Genomic DNA, 22,958 nt, shown 5'->3' on the forward strand with positions numbered 1-22,958 from the left:
CCTATACACACTGCTCCTCACTCCCAACCGGAGCCTACCCCCCTTCATTCGGAAGTGGAGTTGTACAAACAATTTTCCTTGGGCCGTTGGTCACCATAACTTCCTTTACTGGGGTGGAAAGCAAGAACTGGGTGTGGACTCTTTTAACCCCCGTTCTTTCCAAATCTTTGGCCTTGGTTAGGATAAATTTACAGTTCTCTGAAGTAGAATCCTTTACAAACCACTCAAAATCTCAGCAGTGTTAGTGAGGAATGGCTTCCCAAAACATGCCCAGTTTTTCTTTAATTTGCTGGCACAGTTCCAGGCAAGGGACAGGATAAAGGGCTGGATCCAAATCTCTGTTAGTTACCAGACCTGAAGTTTCTATTCAAAAATACATATTTTTCTGAAGCTATTAGATTTCCAACATTGATTTCATTTTATACACATTTTTAGCAACTACAAAGGATAAATTCAACAAAACCCCCACTTCTATTTCCTCAACATCTGTGTCATGAAGGGCATCTCAGATACCATAGGATTAGCTAGGAGAGATCTTCTGTGGGGCCTGGGTTACAAATCCTTTAGGAACCAAATACATGGGCATTTTGCTTTCTTTAAAAACCACTTACTGTGGAATTCTCTCCCCAGATCATCTGAGACAACATTGACTTAAACAATTGAACTACACTAGGATCATATGCACTTCCTTCAGTTAGTTAGGGTTCTGCTGTTGTTCACCATTTCCGAGTGGAGATTTTAAATCACTGCTGTTTCTTTGTTAGCAGGTGCAGTACATTGGAGAGTTCTCTCCTGATGACAGAACTGCACTTGAACTTTCTCCATGTTACATGGAGGGGTGGGGGAAAGCAAAGCTGAAGTGAGAAATGATGACTTTAGCAAATGGTCATTTGTTTTAAATTCTCCAATAAATCTGAGCTACATCCTATCAAACTGAACTAATGTTCAATTGGATGACCAAACAGCCTTCAGGAAAGATAGAAACTCACATCACAAAGAAATAGAATACATGACAATGGAAGTGTCAAGTGAAATTCCAGAGCAGGTTACAGCTGATGACTCAGAATCAGGACAAGAGATTCTCCCATCACATTCTCCTCTGATCCATTCAAACCTGCTTCACTCAGCACTATCTCAAAAGTCAGTTATGTTATTTACAATGTTTTCAGTAAATTAGTATCTCCATAATGGTGGGAAAAAACAGCCACTTTGCCAGAAGTGGCTTCGCCAATAGATGGAACCTGGGATTTAAACTCCAAATGATCACATTGTGTTTGGGATTCATTTGAATTCCCCTCCCAGGTCTTTGATACTTTCATCTCCAGTCATGGTGACTCTGATATAGGATTAAAGAAGTCAAAGCATCATCTCCGACAACAGAGAAAGCTTCATCACATGACACTTTGAGAAGTGGATGGATAGAATGTGATGAAGTTAAACTCTTCATGGCTCAGACAAAAGGTAAGAGTTCTGCGGTGATGGGGAAGGAGGGAATCTCTGAGTTACTCCATCTCCTTCCAGTGTCACAGAGGCTGAAATGACATTTTTTCAGGCCCCTGCTTCTCTTCATTTACATATAATTTGAAAAGTTCCCAATATAACTGCTCTTCAGCAAAACCCAGAGCAACGCGAGAACAACTGACAATAATACAATTTGTATCATTGGTGACTAACAATAACTTTGCAATAGGAGGAATGGTATAAATATGATGCTCCCTGGTTCCTGATACGAAGGGCACACTCGAATTACCCATGGGACAATAGAAAGTACAAATAGGTCCACCTCAAAACAGGGCAAACTGCAAAAGGCAAAAATGGCCCACTCATCTGGAGAAGCCGAGGGATAACGGTGCTGCAAACAGTTCAAGCAGCTTTAAAAGTTATGTAGGAATCAGGAAAAGTATTTTTAAAAAAAGTATTGGTAGCCCTAGAGGTTTTTATGGTGTTGATCTCCCTTGCAGATTCTCTGATGGCTAACATGGGTCGAGTCCCAAGAGAAGGTATTCCCACACTCACTGCTTTCATAGGGTCTCTCTCCTGTATGGATTCTCTGATGTTTAGAAAGGGCTGAGTTGTTAGTGAAGCATTTTCCACACTCACTGCATTCATAGGGCCTCTCCCCTGTGTGGATTCTCTGATGTTCAGAAAGGCCTGATCTGCGAGTGAAGTTTTTCCCACACTCACTGCATTCATAGGGTGTCTCCCCTGTGTGGATTCTCCGATGCCTATTAAGGTGCGAACTGCGATTGAAGGTTTTCCCACATTCACAGCATTCATAGGGCCTCTCCCCTGTGTGGATTCTCTGATGGAGAAAAAGGCCTGTTCTGTGAGTAAAGTTTTTCCCACACTCACTGCATTCATAGGGTCTCTCCCCTGTATGGATTCTCTGATGTTCAGAAAGGGCTGAGCTCTTAGCGAAGCATTTTCCACACTCAGTGCATTCATAGGGCCTTGCCCCCATGTGGATTCTCTGATGGAGAAAAAGGCCTGATCTGCGAGTGAAGTTTTTTCCATACTCACTGTATTCACAGGGTTTCTCACCTGTGTGTATTTTCTGATGCTTTATAAGGGCTGAGTAGTCATGTAAGTTTATCCCACACTCAGTGCATGTATTTTTTCTCTTTTCCATGAGGATTTCCTGCTGGGTTGTGGTTTCCTTGATGTCCTTCTGAGTTCCCCAACAGGAAATAAATTTACCCACTTTCTCCCCTGGCTGGTTTCCCTTCTCTCTTTCTGGTCTGTGCTGAATCTCACAGGATTTTCCCTGGTCATGACTCCTGGACACATTCCTTTTTGGTCTTTGCGATAATTCTCTGTGTTTATCCACTTGCTCAACATTTTCCTGCTGAGAATTCTGTTCCTCTTTGTCACATACCATTGCATCACCTGCAGTGATTGAGACAGAAACCTCAAACAGGGATGGAAAGGGGAAGGCCAAACCAAAACAAGTGCTGGAGAGAGGTCAAAGAAAAACCAGGAACTGAACTTCACAAAACTCTTCCCCCAAATGTAATAGTAGGATTTTATGTTTGTATTTTATATAATTTAGAATGAAGGATAATAATGTAGCATGAATTAAATGTATTAGTGTATGATCTGATCATATCCTGCCAGCCACCCTTTCTGAATAACAGAAAGGAATAGACTAATGGGCCAATGAGTAGAAATACATCAGCCAGAATCTGTGTCTGGACTGATTTCAAGGCAGAAACAGACCTTTGAGGGTCACCAATTTGTTGTAGGTTTAGCATTTTCAAATAAGTACAAGAATGCCATGATTGTTTTCTTTTGCATTGCAATTTGATGTTTCTGTTCAAAATGTTCTGTGTAAATTAATTCTGTTTTGTGTGTGAATGAGAAATGTATGTGTTAAGAGGTAAGTGTGAAGGCAATTGCTGAACCAGATGTACGAGCGAGGAACTGGAGACAGACGTAAGGGCACCAGGAGGCTGCAGTACACCCCTATTGAAATGTCTGAGGAGGACAGATTGACGACTCTAAAGATGAGACAGGCACCTACCAGTGGGGACAAGATAACTGTGATTAAAACCAGCATGGGACAACTCTCTGAGGAACTTGATGAAAGAACAAGATAAAGGATGAGAAGGACAATTTAAGAAAAAAAGCACTCGTTGAAGATCAATTCATCACAGCAAGATGGTGCAAAACTCATTGGTCCCAATGAAGGAAAATCACTATATAAACAGGGTGCCTTGCCATGAAACTTTGGGTTCATCCTGCCAAGACTTCCCAGGACCATCGTGTCGCGACCGACCGAACCCAGCTCCTCCCTTCCCGTGATGAATCTAAATGGCCACTAGGTTGATCCAGACTCTGGACTGTTAACTATAACATCGACTGGCGGGACAGTGTATGTGTGTGTGGTGTGTGATTGAATGCATATGCTAATTGTTGTATCTTCAATAAACGCGGTGTATTTCCTTTTCCCCTGAAAAAGATCTTGTGTGCTTCTTATAAGCATAACAGGGTAATGCCCACAAGGTAGCTAGCTAGCACATCTTGGAGGGATTGTTGAAATTAAGTGGTTCATCAAGAAACACTTGATTGACAATGGACCATGGGAGAAGCCCATCTACACTGAGTGGACTGTCATGTAAATGTGCTGTCTGGAATATAGGTAATGGCTTCCTGCAATGACTGAGGGAAATTGGGCATGAACATGGGACTTGTCCCTGTGACTCCAAACTCCAGCTTGTTGCTGTAATTTTCCACAGTAAGAACAATGGGATGCCCTCCACATGGCAAAAGCTATAAAAGGCCCAGAAAACACCTCCACGTTGTCTTCAATCCTGCTTCTTACCTCTTGAGGAACTTTGCTACAGACCGAAGCTCTGAACAAAGGACTGAATGACCCATCCAAGATATGGATGTACTCCAGAGACTTGACTTAAACCAGCAGTTTATTCCATCACTGCTACAAGCCTGAACCAATAACTTTGCCATTACTGTATGTAATTGATTCCCTTAGACAATTTTAACTCTCACCTTTCTTTCTTTTTATGAATAAACCTTTAGATTTTAGATACTAAAGGATTGGCCCCAGTGTGATTTTTGGGTAAGATCTAAGTTGTATATTGATCTGGGAGTGGTTGGCCCTTTGGGATCAGAAGAACTTATTATTTAATGACACTGGTTGTAAAGAACCACTCATCTCTGAATCCAGTGTTTTTGGTGGTGGTATAAGAACTGGAATGCCTGAGAAAACTGCCTTTATGTTTTCTTGTTAGCCAGTGTGGTGAAACAGGAGTTTACTTTTGTGACTGGTTTGGTCTATCTTATAAAAGAATAGCCACTAGTTTTGGGTTGTGTTTGACGTATTTCTCACCAGTTCATCCTGAATTTGGCATCCTCAGTTGTGACCCACTAAGGCATGGTGACAGGGTGCCAAGGGACGGGGCTAGGTCATGGATTTACAGGGAGTTAGATGACCTAGCATTCATACAGTCTACCTTGGGACCGCCCTCTTTAGGGTATGTCTAAGGTGCATCAGGGAGTCGGCCACTTTCCATGCTGGGTCTCCCGCTAGTGCATTAAAAATGGCTGTGGAGACATTGCTTTGATGGAGCTCAGACCATCCAGCCCACACCCCCCCTCAAGCCCTGGCTTTAGAACCCAAGCTACAGCCCAACTGACAGCGCTTACACCATTATTTGTAGTGAGTCAGCATGGACTCTGGCTGGGAGGCAGCTCACAGACGCAGTGCAGACATACCCTTAATGGGCGACATGCTAGCTTTAGCTTTTCCAAGGGCGAACCCCAGTTCCCCATAGAATCATAGAGTTAAAAGAGACCACAAAGGTCATGTAATCTAACCCCCTGCCAAGGTGCACGATTTGCTGTGACTAAACCACCCAAGACAGATGGCTCCAACCTCCTTTTGAAAACCTCAAGTGAATAACCTTCCCCCACCTCCCTAGGCGTCTGTTCCATTGTCCTACTGTTCTTCCAGTTAGGAAGTTTTTTCCTGAGATTTAATCTAAACCTGCTGTGCTGTAGTTTGAACCCACTCCTTCTTGTCCTGCCCTCTGTGGCAGCCTGTAGTGAGGAACAGCAGCAGGGATCACAACCCGCCTATTGGGCTACAGAGCCAGGAAAGCCACCTCCAGCCCTCCGGAAGCTGAGGGGCAGGACAGGAAGCGGAACTACAAAAGGAGGGACTTGCAGCTCAGTTGGGCTGGAGCTGCCGAGGGAGACAGACGCTTAACACCCGCTGCCGGAGCGGGACACCGAGGACCTGCTGGGGCAGCCGCCAGAGTACTGGCCAGAGCTCCCAGGGTCACCAGCCAGTCGAGGTGCCAACAAGCTGATGGGGCTGCCACAGACCACCGACCCTGGGGAAATGGAGGCCAGAGATACCAAACCCTGGGGATTGTAGAAAGTAGCCCAGGGAAACTAGACCATCGTCTGGTTGAGTGCTGGCCTGACATTAAGTCAGTGTGTTGTGGGCGGATCCCCGCTGATCCAGTGGTGGACTACACTGCCACTGTTAGGGCCCGGGGCTGGGACCCAGTGGAGTCAGGTGGGCCAGTGTCCCCCTACCTCCTGCCACCCCATCTTTGGCCAGGAGGTCTGTGTTGGTCTACCGTCCGCTGAGCTAGGACGCTAGACTGTTTGGTGCTTGCCCCTGCCTGAGCCCTAGACTGTTTGGTGCTCGCCCTGGGCAAAGCCCCTAATTGTTTGATGTCCCGCCCTGCCTGAGGGCCTGGGCTTTGAGACTTTGCAGCTCTGCCCTGATTGCAGGCCAGAGCGCTGACTGTTGGTGGCCAGTCCTACCTGAGGGCTGGGCACCATAGATTAACTATTGCTCAGCCTGGATCAAGTGGCCTGAGCTTTGAAGACTGCTAATTCCCCTTAACTGATTGCAGTGCTAAGAGCATGACAGTGAGGAGGCCTGGCCTCCCTCAGAGATAGACCAGGAGGGATAGCCACACACACTTACAAAGTCTTTCGAGTATTCGAAGACCGCTATCATATCCCTCCCTCTTAACTCTTTTTTCCAAACTAAAAACATCCAGTTCCATCAGCCTTTGCTCACTGGTTTGCATTCCATCCCTTTGATCATCTTTGTCACTTGCCTCTGGATTCTTTCCAGTTTCTCTACATCCTATCTAGTCACAGGTGACCAAAACTGGACCCAGGACTGCCCCTGAGGCCTAACCAATGCTGAGTAGAGCAGCACTATAACCACTTGTGATTTGCATGCTATTCTTCTGTTAATGCATTTGCTTCTTTTTTGCATCATCATCACACTGTTGACCTCACGTTGAGGGTGTGATCCACCACAACTCCCAGATCCTTCTCAGCAGTGCTGCTGCCATCCCAGTTACCCCCCATTCCGTATTTGTGCACTGGGTTTTTCTTCCCGAACTTAGCACCTTACACTTGTCTTAGTTGAATTTCATTGTTGCTTATAGCCCAGTTCGCCAATTTATCACAATCCCTTTGAAGTTTTGCTCTATCCTCCAAAGTGTTGACAACTCCCCACAGCTTTGTGTCATCTGCAAATTTGATCAGTATGCTCTCTGTTCTTACATCCAGGTCATTAATGAAGATGTAGCCTCTGTTTGTCAGAGGATGGAGATGGATGGCAGGAGAGAGATCACTTGATCATTGCCTGTTAGGTCCACTCCCTCTGGGGCACCTGGCATTGGCCACTGTCGGTAGACAGGATACTGGGCAAGATGGACCTTTGGTCTGACCCGATACGGCCGTTCTTATGTTAAATATCAGACCCAAAATAGATCCCTGTGAAACCCCATTTGAGAAATCCCTCCAATCTGACAACATTCCATTAATAGTTACTCTTTGCTTGAGGATGTGTAACCAATTATATATCCACTTAATGGGAGTTCCATTGAACCCGCATTTCTCCAGCTTACTCATGGGACTGTGTCAAAAGACTTTCTGAAGTCCAGGTCTATTTTATCCACCAAACCAGTCACCCTATCAAAGAACAATATCAAGCTGGTTTGTCATGTTACGTTCTTAGTAAATCCATGCTGGCTGCTACCGATTACCCCTTCATCCTCCAGGTATTCGCAAATTGAATGTTTTATACATTGCTCCAGTAGCTTTCCTGGTATTGAGGTCAGGCTGACTAGTCTATAGTTCCCCAGCTCCTCCTTTTTCCCCTTTGTAAAGATGGGCACTGTTAGCCTTTCTCCAATCTTCTGGGACCTCTCCTGTTATCTGAATTTGCAAATATTGCCAGAGGCTCTGAGATTCTATCAGCTAATTCTGGGGTGAACAGCAAGAAATTAAGTGGGGGGGATGATTTGGGGGATTAAGAGCTCTGTTATCAACATTTGAACTGTTGAGCTTGAGTTGATGGCATCAGAGGGAGGCTGAGATTTCAGTTTGGACAGAAGGTGACAGGTTAGGAGTAGTGCGGAAGATCTGTGATTCATCAGTATACAGACAGTAGCTGAATTTGTGTTTATGAGTGAGATTTCCCAGAGATAAAGTGCAGAGGAAGTGACCAAGGACTGAGCCCTGTAGAACCCCCACAGAAAACTGGAGAGGGGGTGAGGATGATCTTCCTAAGGACACACTGAAGAAGTAGTTTCAGAGTTAGGAGGAAAGCCAGGAAGAAGACAAGATGTCAAGAAGACGACCATGGTCAGTGGTATGAAAGGTGGCTGACAGGTCAAGAAGAATAAGGATGGAGTACTGGTTCTGAGCTTTGCTTAGGGAGAACTCATTAGAGACTTTGGCAAGGATATTCTCAGTGGAGAGCTCCAAATATCTGCCTCCCTGAAACCTTCCCTTCCCACTGCCACCAGATCCTTCCTACTCCTTGGAGTGACCACTCCCCATCCCCTTCCCAATATCCTCAGTCTTTTTCACTTCCAAGTATTCCAGATCGCCTACCCAATCCTCCCTCTCCAACAGCACCACTGCTGGGACCTCCACCCCCTTTTCTCCATTCCCAGTCTTCCATTCCCCCAAACCACCACACTCCCTGTTTCCCAGGAGATTCTGTCTCTGATTCCTCACTTCCTCTTCCTTCCCTGGTACCCATCCCTCCCTGATACCCTCCAGTCTTCCACATACCTATCCCTTTCCTCCCACTACACTCAGCCTGCCCTACCTTGTGGCACCCCACAAGCACTAGCTCCCCAGTACTCTCCCCTTCCACTGCTCCCTGTTCTCCTTCCCCCCCCCCCCCCCCCCCAAGAACTCCTGAATAGGAACCTCACACTGCTCTCGCAGTCATTGGTTGGTTGGGTCAAGAGGACATGCTGTGGCCACTGCCTCTGAGCTACAGTCATTCATCTGAGTTGGAGCCGTACCACTGTTAACTTTCAGACTATGTGTATTGTGCATTTTGCTTGCATTCTGAAGGAGTTCCTCTTAGATGTTTCCCCCTGATTCCAAAATTTCAGGGCTGAGAGCAATATTTTAAAGCGTTTTAAAATCCACTTGCAGACTCTGGCCTCTTCTGAGCCGCAAAGTTTTGTCAGCAGAGCTCTGTTTGTTAGGGATGTGAAAAAGCACATCCTTAATTGACATAATTATGCTGGCAAAATCCTCATGCAGACACAGAGTGCTGAAAAGTCTATTAAATAAATGAGAATCAAATACCCATAAACTATGTAAATGTACAGGCTGCCCAGTTCTGCTGCATGCCTTTCCACTAGGTGGGTGGTGGCTAAACTTAAACCTCTGAAAACCAGAAAAGGAAGAGTTAATATACACACTATCCCTAAAATGCAACCTTAACTCTGCCCCTAGCCCTGCAGCTGGCACTAGCCACTGGGAATGGCTCAGTAAGGTTGGTGCAAAGATTAACAAACTAACAAAGGAAGTGGAGGTTTCTCCATTTCTTGAAGTCTTCAAGTCAGAGTGGATGCCTTTCTGGGGGAGGATTTAGTCCAACACAAGGTATTCAGCTCAGTACAGCAGTAACTGGATGAAATTCTATGACCTGTGTTATACAGAAGGTCAGACTAGATGACCTAATAGCCCTTTCTGGCCATAAAAATCTATGATTCTACAATAGATATGAAGGACTATGTTGTGTTCACAGATGTGAATACCAGCATTTATTGGCATGCCCTCAAGCTGTGTGCAGTGGGTCAGCTGTAGCTGTAACTGGATGGTGAAGGGAGTAGTTGGAGCAGCTTGGCAGAGCTGTGACTGTGATATGAAGGGAGGTGCATGTGAACCCTGAGGGACCTCGTCTGCCCCATTTCAATGCACTCAATGGGCTGCTGCTGAGACAGGGCAGAGTAGAGATGGCATTGTGGGAGTGGCATGAACCTTAACTCTTGATTTCTCCTTCTAATAACCGAGGGCATAGGAATTCCTACCGAGCAAGGTCACATTCTCATAGTTCTCCTGCATGATGTCTCTGCAGAGGGCTCTTTGACGGGGGTCCAGCAGAGCCCACTCTTCCCTGGTGAAATACACAGCCACCTCCTCGAAGGTCACTGGCCCCTGAAAGAGGAAGTGTCCAACACTCAGTACCTGCTGCCCCACTCACAGCCCCACTATTCATGGAGGGAGAGAAGTCAATCAAATGGAAGCTCTGGCAGGCTCACAATCGGCAGAGTCCCACCCTCAGAGCAGCCGGCAAGCAAAACAGGAGGGGAGATAGAGATCCCCTAGTCCCCCCCAGCAGACAGAGGGGGAAGGGTCTTCTCATTCAACACACACCTACAAGCTACTCTACACCTCACTGGTGAGTAACCTTTCCGCACCTTTATATCTCATAGCAGCCTCTGGCGAGTAGGTTTATGTTCTTGCATTAGGAAGCTGATACGTTTTCCCCACGCTGTCCAGGGTTCCCCCACCCACAAATAGGGTAATTTCCTCCCCCAAACCCCATGAATCTGTTCCCGGAATCCAGGACTTGGGTTAAACAATTCCCAACAAGTTTGTCACACGCCTTGTCCCCCTCCCTTTCTCCACCCTGGGTATTTCCTGCCCCCCTCCCACCTCCAGACTAAACTCCCCCAAAGATCCCAGGCCCTCAGTATTTCCTGCCCCTCTCCCTCCAGGAGGAAGCCACTAGCAACCCCGCAATAATCCCTACCTGGACTGGCTCCACTACAGCCATTTCCCGTCCCTGTCCCGTGGGAGGCTGGGACAATCTGGAGCCAAAGGTGGGCGTTACTCTGCCACCTGTCAGGGTGAGAAAGGTGACAGGAAAGATTTCAGAAGTATGTTTAGTTCCTGTCACATCATGATTTGCCCTGGCCCTTTCCCTGCACAAGGTGTTTCTGACTCGCATGCTGGGAAAATATTCCATCACTTGATCACAGCCCAGACTCAACCCCTCCTAGTCTCCACTGGGCTGCAAGATTTTGGTCTCACTCCAGCTGTTGGTTTAGTGGGTGGGTGCTGGGTGCTGTTTACAGCCAATGCTAGACACGAGGTCAGACCAGATGATCCAATTGTACCTTCTGGCCTTAGACTTTATGACTGGATGTGGGCAGGTTTGGGAGCTTGTGACCTTCCCACCCCACACTTATTTCTCCTTCATTTTCTGTCTTCTCTTTCACCCTCACCCCTCCCTCTGCCTGGGAGACTTAGTGACCAATGATCCCTGGGTTCCTTTGCTCTCCTGTGATTGCTGACAGCACTGAATTCCGGTTTGGATCCAAACTTTCTGCCTCGTCCCCATCTCTACTAACCACCGAAGGGATTTCAGTCTCACTGGCTGTGATACAGGGAATGAAAGGGTTACTGTGCACAGCTGTAAACTGCCTAATTTCACAGCTGAAATAAGTACCACTGATTGGAAGTCAATTTTTTTCTCACCCTTGAACATTTACTAAAAAAGAATAAAACATGTATCCATGCTGAGTCTATATATAACTTGTATATTTCAAGAGGCTGACAGAGAACACTTGACCACAATGAACAGGGGAGTGAGATTTTCTTTGCTTTAGATCATAATGAAACACTCAACATCTCACAGTCTCCTTACTGCCTTTCCTGAGCCCTCAGGGGTCACAAACTACCACCTGAGAAACACCAGCCTAGATCATTATTTTGTGTCATCATTGACTACGCATGGGAAGAGAGTGCTACATTGTACGCGGACAAAGCATGAATGAGCCAAGTGCTATGGCATATATGGACCAACCCTGGGAACTGTTAATTCCAATAACACCCACATTTTGAACTCTCTGCCTTACTTCACTGTAAAAAGAAGACGAAAGTTCATAAGATCTTACAATACCTTACAGCAACAAGGTGATGAAAAGTAGGTTAAATTATTTTCAGCCATGAAGGCCATGCACAGGTGCAAGAAGACCAACTACAGAAAATATAATTAGTCCAAACAAAAGGGGGCTAATGTCGTTCAGGGCCAGTACTAAGATCTATGCTTGGTGAACAAGAAAACCTGGGAACAAAGTTACCTCTGCCAAATTTGGCCTTAAGGACATGGATTTAATTGTAAATTAAGTAAACAAAATAATAAAAAATAAACTATGCCACCCACTTTTAGTCCTTTTGGGGCTTTTAAAAAGAGATTGAGGGGGGGGGGAGAAGAAAATCATCTCCCACCTCACCCCTGACATGGCAACACTGCTAGTAAACTGATATATTTCCTTTCTGAAAGGCTTTTTTTCATTATATTTTAACTTGTATTCCCTCCTCTTTCTCCTCATGATGCATGACTATTAATTTGCACTTAACGTTGACCATAGTTCTATCCTGTTTCTCATAAAGGCTGTAAGGGCTTGTCATTTAAAATATGTTCCAAAGAGACCCATTGCTCCTGTGATTAGTGACTTTCTTAAAGTCTCTCAGTGCTTGTAAGTTGAAAAAAATTTCTAAAAAGACTCCTCTTTTTAAGAACAGGATTAGTAATGAAACTTACCCTGTTTCTCACAAGCCACTGCCTCTGTACCTTTACTCTCCAATGCAACACCTTCAAATAATTCTGCTGAGGATGTTTCCCAGAAATTAATCATCATCGGGATGGCTAGGAATGTATTGGGGGGGAGAATTAAGATTCTATCTTAAATTAATAAAATCATTCCAAGAAATATAAATTAATTTAAGGCATAATGCAAGCATAAAAAAAAGTTTAGAGCAAAAAGTTAATTAAAAGAACCAAACAAATGTTGCATTCTTAAAGAAGTGCAGGTTATGCAAAAAAGAAATATTGAATTGTTGTTTTAACAAAATTAGATACTAATAGCGGTTTTATTTATTTAAAGTGTAAAAATCAGCTACAACCTGTGTCACAAGAGGTAAACAGTGCACTAAAATAATTATAAGTTAAAAATGTGAGTACATTACAAATTTAAAAAGTCACAACAAAAAAAGTCTATATATTTTTTTTAAAAAGCCAAAAAACTAACTATACTAACAAACTTTCAAATAAATACATTTAAAAAAAAGCTCAGCCTTTATATTTTATTTTTAAAAGTATCAAGCAGCCACTCAAAAACAGGAAACGTTGTCAAAGACCTTAGTGGTCTTTAAAAAAAAAAAAAAAAGCTTTAAAATCAGACTACATAAATTTAATTGAAAACACTATTAATATTACTGCAATTAAAACTGCAAGATAAAATTCCTAAAATTAATGGTCAGTAAAAAATGCAATAATTAAAGAAAGTAAAAGCAAAAAAAATTAATGAATACTAAAAAAATTGCGAAACACTTTAAATGCTTACATGATATTGATGAGCTAAAATATTTAAGAGACAAGTCAGTTGAAAATATAGTGGTGCAAGAACAAAGTAACATCGCTTCACATTGTTACACAGCTTCCAGGTGCTGGAGGCTGCGATCCCCTGTCGTTAACATGGTTATTGGTCTGAAATCTCCCCATGGCCAGTCAGAGATAGACACGTACCTGTGTCACTCCCCAGCACCCGTCGCAGCATCTCTAGGGGAAGGAGAAGATGGGAGAGGTGAGAATTCAACCCTCACATTCATGGAGAAATCCCCATTGCTTATTAATGCAACTGCTGTTAACTACGAGATGGTGCCAGAGATCAGAGGCCGATAACACAGCCGCTGCGGACAGGGCCAGTCCCACAGGGCTGCTTCATGGGGAAGGGTGACTCGCTGAGCTGGGCTGTGAGATGGAGCCCAGGGTCAGTGACATCACTAGAGTCCTGACTCCTCCCCAAGACAAGGGTCACTCTAACCAGAGGAGATGCCACACCCACACTCCAATTCACCTTTGAATCCCAGCAGCACCTCCTGCAGCATGGCACTTTTCAGAGAGAAATCGCTGAGTCTCTTCTCCAGCTGCGCAAACGCCGGCTCTGGCTTCTGAAACATTCTGTCCTCCCTGCTAGGGAAAGGAGGAGGGGTGAGAAATAGACCTGAACCCCAGACCCTGAGCCCAGCAACCCCCAAACTCCAGGAAACCTGAATCTGAGCTTTATAGCCTGAGATGGTCATTGTCATGGTGAATCACCTCAGCCCTGTGCCCCCCAGAGAGATGGGAAGTGGGGAGACACTAGAGCAAGGAATGGAGACATTGTTCTGTAGCTTTCTCAGGGACGCTCTGGTTCTGTGAGGTGCAGAGCCACCTCCCATGCTGGTTTATTGCAGTAACAAGGAGCACCAGCACTGGGATTATGTGGAAAGGGAGGAGACACAGACCAAAGAGTGGGCAGGTCCTACATGCTGACAGTGGCCACAGACAGAGCCCAGGTCTTCAGCAGGGAAAGAACCTGGGCCCTTAAACACCAAAACCCTCAAGCCCTTCAGCTAAAGCAGCATCCAGCTCATTTGGCAGAGAGGGCCATATTGCACTGTCCGTTATGGTCAGTGGCCCAGGGCCTCAGTTTAGGACTCTGTGCCCTACTCCATTCACAGCAGAACACCCACTGCTCTCCATGGGACACCCATGTACAAAGAACAAGGGGAGAATCTGCCCTTCGTATAGGAAATAAAATTTTACTTCTTATTATTTTGTGAAGTCTTTGTCTGTCACACTCAGTGTCACTCAGGAGGAAAACAGCCCACTCCCGGACACCACTGTGAGGCCCTACTAGTTCTTCCCTGTGTTTTCTTTCCTTTCCCACCCTGCTTTCTCCATTTCTCTCTTGTTCCTTGTCCTTGTGTCTCTCCTCTGTTCTTCCCTCCCCACAGAAACCCCCTATTCCCACCCCACAAAGGCTTCACTCCCACCCCCTCCCCGTTCCACCTGCTCAAGTGATCAGCCAGGGAACATTGAATGTTGACATCAAAGTGTTGCCATTTCAGTTGACACCCCGATGACATTAACAGGGGACAGGAGAGTTCACACTCTCAGAGCTATGGCTTCAGGCTGCTGGCAGCCCCAGCAAGGCAACACTGTCTCCGTTTACACTGGGAAAGTGCTGAGGGCCAGCAACTCACTTTAAAAAACGTGAAAGCTGAGATTCTGCGCCCTCTGAATATGTGACGTGGCCGCATCAGTCCAGGAGATAGGCCAGGTCTGTCCCATCGGCCCTGTGTCTAGCAGCCCTGCTGTGACCTCATCAGCGATCAGACAGTAATGGGTCTTCTCATACCTGAGTCAGATACTAGGGGAGACAGAATCACAAGCTCCAAGGGCAGGGGGCAGCTTCCTATTCAGTGTAGTTATCAAACCTAACGACCCATGAGGGCAGGGCCGGCTCCAGGGTTTTGGCCGCCCCAATCAGCCAAAAAACAAACCAAAAAAAAAGCCACGATCGCGATCTGCGGCGGCAATTCGGCGGGAGGTCCTTCCCTCCGAGTGGGAGTGAGGGACCATCCGCCGAATTGCCACCGAATAGCTGGACGTGCTGCCCCCCTCCGGAGTGGCTGCCCCAAGCACCTGCTTGCCAGGTTGGTGCCTGGAGCCGGCCCTGCATGAGGGGGAGGGAAATGGAGCCCAGGACTTACCTGCCCCCAGTGCGCCCAGCAGCCTAAAGAGGGAGAGAAAGAGGAGGCAGTCAGTGGGGGTGTCCCTGGGTGGGGAGGCCTCCTGCTCTGCAGGAGAGTCACCATTGAAGCCTCGGGCAGTAGAGGAATTTCAGGTTTACATTCCCAGAGCAGCTGCCACCCCCTACCAGGGACTTTCCCCTATGCAGCCCCAGTAATCCCTGCTGGCAGGTCGCCCCTGCAGAAATCTCCCCTGGCACTTTACAGGCAGAAGATATTTCTCTGCATTGAGAATCAAATTCCCCCCAGTGCTGAGAGACCCAGAAGGCCCCACTAAACCCATTAACCTGCAGTGAGAGGGGCCTTAGGCCTGGCTCGGGACCTCAGCATGGCGGGGAGGGGATTTCACCCTGCAAGTGCAAATGCAGACAGACATTTCCAGGAGAAAGCAACAGAGGGTCCTGTGGCACCTTTGAGACTAACAGAAGTACTGGGAGCATAAACTTTCGTGGGTAAGAACCTCACTTCTTCAGATGCAAGTCTGGAGAGAAGGAGAGAAGGTCTTGGGGCTGCAGCATCCAGGACTCCCAGGACCCATCCCTGGAGCCGCTGCCAGACTCACTGTGTGACCTTGGGCAGGGCTCTGCCCCTCCCTCTGCCTCACTTTCCCCAATTGTCCCATAGGGATAATGCCCCTGACCCCACTTTGTAAAGTGCTTTGGGGTCTAGGGCTCAGAAGCGCCTATAGAAACGCTGTATATGATCATTGCAATAACAGTCTGACCTGCAGGGGTTGGCTCAGTGGCTGCTGTCCCTTCGCTCCTCCCCTCTCACTGAACAGGGAAATATCCCAGGACAGGCTGCAGATGCCCTCATCCCTTCTCTGGACAATGGCTCTCTCTAGCTCTTCCAGACGGGACAGCAGCCGCTGCTCCTGGTCCTCCAGAAACCCTTGCAGCTCCTTCCACTCCCAGATGATCTTCTGCCTCTCGGCTTCTGTCTGTTTCTGCAACAGGGAGAGGGCGGCTCGGTAACAGGGGAACATAGAACATAAGAACGGACATACTGGGTCAGACCAATGGTCCATCTAGCCCAGTACCCTGTCTTTTGACAGTGGCCAATGCCAGGTGCCCCAGAGGGAATGAACAGAACAGGTGATGATCAAGTGATCCATCCCCTGTTGCCCATTCCCAGCTTCTAGCAAACAGAGGCTAGGGACACCATCCCTGCCCATCCTGGCTAATAGCCACTGATAGACCTATCCTCCATGAAATTATCTAGTTCTCTTTTGAACCCAGTAAGTGTCTTGGCCTTCACAACATCCTTTGGCAAGGAGTTCCACAGGTTGACTATGTGTTGTGTGAAGAAATACTTCCTTCTGTTTGTTTTAAACCTGCTGCCTATTCATTTCACTGGGTGACTCCTAGTTCCTGTGTTATGAGAAGGAGTAAATAACACTTCCTTATTTACTTTCACCTCACAAGTCATGATTTTATAGACCTCTACCATATCCCCCCCTTAGTCGTCTTTTTTCCAAGTTGAACAGTCTCAGGCTTTGTCTACACTGGCACTTCTCTCCTGCCAACAAACAGCAGCTACACTGCACGCCTGTTAGCAGCACAGCTGTACAGGCACAACCATGTTGCTAAAAGTTGCGTAGTGTAGCCATAGCCTCAGTCTTATTAATCTTGCCTCATACGGAAGCTGTTCTGTCCCTTCATCATTTTGTTGCTATTTTCTGTACCTTTTCCAATTCCAATATATCTTTTTTGAGATGGGGTGACCAGATCTGCATACAGTATTCAAGATGTGGGCATACCATGGATTTATATAGAGGCAATATGATATTTTCTGTCTTATCTATCCCTTTCTTAATGATTCCCAACATTCTGTTCACTTTATTGACTGCTGCTGCACAGGGCCGACTTTAAGCCAATTTGGCCGATTCCCCAGAATGGGGCCCCGCGCCTAAGAGGGCTCCGCAATGACCAGGGCTGCCGTCAGAGTGGAGGAAAAAGAAAAAAAAAGCCGCGTCCTGCTTCTCCCCCCTCCCTCCATTGCTTGCACTGCCATACAGCTGATCAGCGCAAGCCTGGGAGGGAGGGTTGAGGAGGAGGAATGCGACGTGCTGGGGAAGAGGCGGGGCCAGGGTGGGGATTTGGGGAGGGATCCAATGGGGCAGGGCTGGGGTGGGGCCAGGGCGGGGATTTGGTGAGGGATCCAATGGGGCAGTGAGGGGCAGAGTTGGGGCGGGGCCGGGGCGGAGTTGGGGGGGGGGGGCACAAGACAATTCGTGTCCCGGCGTGGGGCCCCGCACCTGCTAAAGCCAGCCCTGCTGTTGCACATTGAGTGGATGTTTCCAGAGAACTATCCACAATGACTCCAAAATCTCTTTCTTGAGTGGTAACAGCTAATTTAGACCCCATCATTTTACGTGTATTTGATATTATGTTTTCCAATGTTCATTACTTTGCATTTATTAACATTGAAATTCATCTGCTCGGTAACTGGGGAAAATCATAAATGCGCCTCGGGACAGGTGGCAGAGTTATTTAACAGAACACAAGATCTCTTGCATTGAGTGATGGGAAGTTCATTTATCCCGGGAAGGGAGGAGGGCTCAGGTTCGGGGTGAGCTGTACATCACCTACAGGAGGGACACTTCTCCCCAAAACCTCATCAACTTGCACTGAGTGAAATCCTCCATCTCTGCAGCCCACATGTCATCTCCTTCCTCCCCATTCCCCCTAGGAGCTAGACAGGGACACCCAGTGGATTCAGGGGGGCTGGGGTCCTTCCACTCTGAGTCTTCGGGGCAATTCGGCGGCGGGTCCTGGAGCAAGTGAAGGACTCGCTGCTGAATTGCCGCCGAAGACCCAGAGCGGAAGGAGCCCTCACCGCCGAATTGCCGCCGAAGACCTGGAGTGGAAGAAGCTCTGGGTCTTTGGCAGAGGGTCCTTCACTCGCTCCGGGTGTGTTCGGTGGCACTGAAGGACCTGCTGCCGAAGACCCGCCAAAAACTCTCGTGGGGGCCCCTGTGGGGCCCGGGGCAAATTGCCCCACTTGTCCCCCCCGGGCGGCCCTGGAGCTAGAAAGGATCCCTGGTCACTGTGACATCCCAACGGCCTGTGGGCAGCTAACACATAAGAACAGCCATACCGGGTCAGACCAAAGGTCCATCTAGCCCAGTATCCTGTCTACTGACAGTGGCCAATGCCAGCTGCCCCAGAGGGAGTGGACCTAACAGGCAATGATCAAGTGATCTCTCTCCTGCCATCCATCTCCATCCTCTGACAAACAGAGGCTAGGGACACCATTCCTTACCCATCCTGGCTAATAGCCATTAATGGACTTAACCTTCATGAATTTATCCAGTTCTCTTTTAAACACTGTTATAGTCCTAGCCTTCACAACCTCCTCAGGTAAGGAGTTACACAAGTTGACTGTGTGCTGTGTGAAGAAGAACTTCCTTGTATTTGTTTTAAACCTGCTGCCTATTAATTTAATTTGGTGACCCCTAGTTCTTGTATTATGGGAATAAGTAAATAACTTTTCTTTATCCACTTTCTCCACATCACTCATGATTTTATATACCTCTATCATATCCCCCCTTAGTCTCCTCTTTTCCAAGCTGAAGAGTCCTAGCCTCTTTAATCTCTCCTCATATGGGACCCGTTCCAAACCCCTAATCATTTTAGTTGCCCTTTTCTGAACCTTGTCTAGTACCAGTATATCTTTTTTTAGATGAGGAGACCACATCTGTACGCAGTATTCGAGATGTGGGCGTACCATCGATTTATATAAGGGCAATAATATATTCTCTGTCTTATTCTCTATCCCCTTTTTAATGATCCCTAACATCCTGTTTGCTTTTTTGACCACCTCCGCACACTGCATGGACATCTTCAGAGAACTATCCATGATGACTCCAAGATATTTTTCCTGACTTGTTGTAGCTAAATTAGCCCCCATCATATTGTATGTATAGTTGGGATTATTTTTTCCAATGTGCATTACTTTACATTTATCCACATTAAATTTCATTTGCCATTTTGTTGCCCAATCACTTAGTTTTGTGAGATCTTTTTGAAGTTTGTCACAATCTGCTTTGGTCTTAACTATCTTGAGCAGTTTAGTATCATCTGCAAACTTTGCCACCTCAGTATTTACCCCTTTCTCCAGATCATTTATAAGTTGAATAGGATTGGTCCAAGGACTGACCCTTGGGGAACACCACTAGTTACCCCTCTCCATTCTGAGAATTTACCATTAATTCCTACCCTTTGTTCCCGGTCTTTTAACCAGTTCTCAATCCATGAAAGGACCTTCCCTTTTATCCCATGATAGCTTAATTTACGTAAGAGCCTTTGGTGAGGGACCTGGTCAAAGGCTTTCTGGAAATCTAAGTACACTATGTCCACTGGATCCCCCTTGTCCACATGTTTGTTGACCCCTTCAAAGAACTCTAATAGATTAGTAAGACACGATTTCCTTTTACAGAAACCATGTTGACTATTGCTCAACACTTTATGTTTTTCTATGTGTCTGACAATTTTATTCTTAACTATTGTTTTGATTAATTTGCCTGGTACCGACGTTAGACTTACCAGTCTGTAATTGCCGGGATCACCTCTAGAGCCCTTTTTAAATATTGGCGTTACATTAGCTAACTTCCAGTCTTTGGGTACAGAAGCCGATTTAAAGGACAGGTTACAAACCTTAGTTAATAGTTCCGCAGACACAGACTGACCTTCTCCTGCCCAGCAGCCTCCTGCATCCTAAGGGCATCATGTTACCCATGTATCTGACCCTGCAGGCTCCCTGGGCTCCAGTGGGGATGGTTCTCTGGCTGAGGCTGGCAGGGTGGGCCCTGCATTCACCATGTCATTCTTATGCCAGGCAAACCTAAGTGGCGGGGAACTCTGGGCACCTACCAGCAGCTCCTCGCTTTGCCGCTCCTCCTCGGCTTTGGCTGCTTCTCTCTCTTTTCCCAGAGGGGCCAGATGCTTTTGTGGTATCTCCTGGAAGAAGCAGGGGAGGGAGGATTAGAAACTGCTGCAAATGGCCTGCCAGCTGTCAGATTTCAGTGCCCATCCTGCCCTGCAGATTCCTGTGCAGTCGCTGGGACTCAGACTGAGAGGAGAGGGTGAAACAGGGAGCAGCTTTTCCGGAAGAAACGCAGGGACCCAGACTGCAGTGACATGAGTGCAGCCCCACCCATATCCCAAGCAGCCAACTTCAGACAGTACCGCACTTTCCCCAGTTCCAGCCCCCAAAGCTCCCGCAGAGCCAGATCTGAACATGGAGCCTCCCAAACATCCCCCAATCCCCAGCCCTGACCCCCCAGCACATCCCAAACTCTCAGCTCCCAGCAGCCCCACAGTCCCCAGCACCAGCCGCTCCTCCCACCCCACAGCCCTGCTCTGACACCCCAGATCCACTCCCCCAGCTCCCCCAACTCCTCGCTCCCTGGCCCAGCCTGGGCTCCGAGCTCTGCAGCCGAGCCGCGCTCCGGGCCCCTCCTGCAGCTCCCGGCCCAGCCGCTCCCGGGCTCTGTCGCCCCGGCCCCGCAGCAGGGGCTGCTCCGCTCTGCCCCGCCCGGGACACTCGCCCCCCGCAGCCCGGGGCAGCCCCTCTCCGGCCGCGGGGAGCTCGGGGACCCACCCGGGCAGGGGGCGAACCAGGCAGCCGGGCCGGGCTCCTCCCGGCAGGAGCGTGTCCGCCCCACGCGTGTCTCCGCCCCCCGCCCGGGTCCTGCTCCCGCCCCCGGACCTACCGCGCTGCCTCGCGGGCTGCAGGGCTGGAGCAACCTCCGCGCTGCATTCCCGGCCTCAGCCATGGCTCCGCTGCCGACACAAAGGAGCTGCGGGCTGGGCAGGAAGGGGTGGCTCTTACCCGGGCCTGGCCCTGCCCCTGCCCCGCCGGGCCACCTCGTAGGGGGTTTGTGACACTCGGGGAATCGGGGAACCCTCCTCAGCGTGGAGGGCGGGGCAGGAGACTGGCTGGATCTTACCAGGAGAAAAGCAGGGGGGAGGGGCTGGTTTTGCTGAATCATTAGACTAAGGAGACCCCGGCTGAGAATGCAGCGACCACGTTTCAGTTCAGCGTTGGAGATGTCATTTTGGACCCTGGAGTAGGCAGCAGAGAGGTGGAGCCTCACCATTGAGTTCTTGTTCTGGGGGAGGGGGCTGCAGGGTGATCTTCCATCTCCGTGCATCCAGTAGCCTGTGCTTCCCACTGCCATACTGGAGCCTCCACATTTATTTATTGACAAATACAATTTGCAGAATTTTAAAATATTCTGCACAGAATTTTAATTTTAATTTTATTTTATTTTATTTTTGGTGCAGAAACCCCTCAGGAGTAAAACCTACTCAGCAAACTCGGCTGCCCTATGAATAGATCCTGCAAGTATCACACCATGCACCAGAAGTGTGCTGGGTCCATAACCCAGAGGTTGATGGATCAAAACCATTCTCTACTCAATTGTGTTTTATTACTTACAGCCCCCTGGAAATAATTCAGCCGGCCTTTATTTGCTCCGCATAGAAAAGAGGAGCAAATTATCTCGCTGTTTACCCTTCCACAGCAATTAAAGGAAGGAATAACCCCCCAGCAGAGCCCTACCCCACAGGCTCCACAGGGTTCCCCCCCAGCAGTGGCCAGAGTGGCAGTGGGTCCCTAGGGCTTCCCCCTCCCCAGTGGCACAGTGGGCTCTTTGGGGCTTCCCCCTCCCCACCTAGCAGGTGGTGTTGTGGGCCCCCTGGGCTTCCACCCCCCCGCCCCAAGATTCAATCAGGGGTATTTATGGTATAGGTTGGGGGGCCATGATTTTTTGTTTCTTGCCCATGAGCTGTCCTTGACTTTTGCTAAAAATACCCAGGATTAAATTGTAGCCTTAGCTATGACTCCAGTCACATGGTTTCTTCTGCGGCAGGGTCTTTTTTCCTGGAAGAGCAGTGTGGTATTTCCTGGATGTGATGAAGTGGGGGATTTTCTTGTTTTTTCCAATGGTTTGCATGCAGGGAGTTAGGACTCAGTTTCCCTGAGTGTTACTAGTTTAACGAGGTGATGGGAGAGGGAGTTTGTCGTTACAGAGGACCAGCGAGGGAACTTGGGACCCCAGCCAATGGCCTGGAGAATGAATACCCCAGCGACTGGTGACCTGGTGACCCAGAGGCCCAGCTCAGGAGTTGCACCCAGTTCTAGTCAGTGGGAGGACAATGGCCTGCAAAGAGAGGACCCCAGTAACCTAACCAGCTGGTTCAAGCCAGAGGGGGCCAGAGGACAGAAGAGAGGCCCAGGCAACCCTGTTTACCTGGAGAGAAGACAATGGACAGAGGCAGGGCTTGGGGCTAGTGATATCAGATGCCCTGCTGGGAAGCAGGGGGAGCTCTGGGCTGGAGAGGGAGAGCAGGTAGAGCCCACCTGGATACAGGGGAGACTTGGATATGCTGTGCTGAGGGAGGCCAGGCCTCAGGGCCCAGAGAGTTTCCTATGCTGTGTTCAAATGCTCGATAAACCCTTCGGTTTTATGCTGGCTGAGTGTCACTGCAGTCTGGAGAACAGGGTTGTATTATTCCCTTTGGGAGTGGAGGCCCTGGGGTTCAGAGCGAGTGGACTCTCTG

The 22,958-nt window shown here is 48.0% G+C and overlaps 1 protein-coding gene across 3 annotated transcripts; it reads right to left on the reverse strand.

The window, feature by feature from the left end:
• Positions 1-239: 239 nt before the first annotated feature.
• On the reverse strand, positions 240-21,223 carry LOC117869989 (zinc finger protein 3-like). Of its 3 annotated transcripts, none has more exons than XM_034757108.1 (10): positions 21,107-21,223; positions 20,265-20,351; positions 16,115-16,336; positions 15,352-15,374; positions 13,671-13,783; positions 13,340-13,372; positions 12,356-12,460; positions 10,559-10,647; positions 9,834-9,960; positions 240-2,889 (listed from the first exon to the last, which is right to left on the reverse strand). In XM_034757108.1, the coding sequence occupies exons 1-10, from the start codon at positions 21,167-21,169 to the stop codon at positions 1,928-1,930; spliced, it is 1,824 nt and encodes a 607-aa protein (XP_034612999.1). In that variant the 5' UTR covers positions 21,170-21,223; the 3' UTR covers positions 240-1,927. The 3 variants fall into 3 exon arrangements, with proteins under 3 accessions (XP_034612999.1, XP_034612998.1, XP_034612997.1); XM_034757107.1 differs by having other exon boundaries at positions 240-2,886; positions 13,671-13,786; XM_034757106.1 differs by having other exon boundaries at positions 13,671-13,786.
• Positions 21,224-22,958: the final 1,735 nt, after the last annotated feature.

This window comes from Trachemys scripta, chromosome 25 (assembly GCF_013100865.1).
Source record: "Trachemys scripta elegans isolate TJP31775 chromosome 25, CAS_Tse_1.0, whole genome shotgun sequence".
Lineage (NCBI taxonomy): Eukaryota > Metazoa > Chordata > Testudines > Emydidae > Trachemys > Trachemys scripta.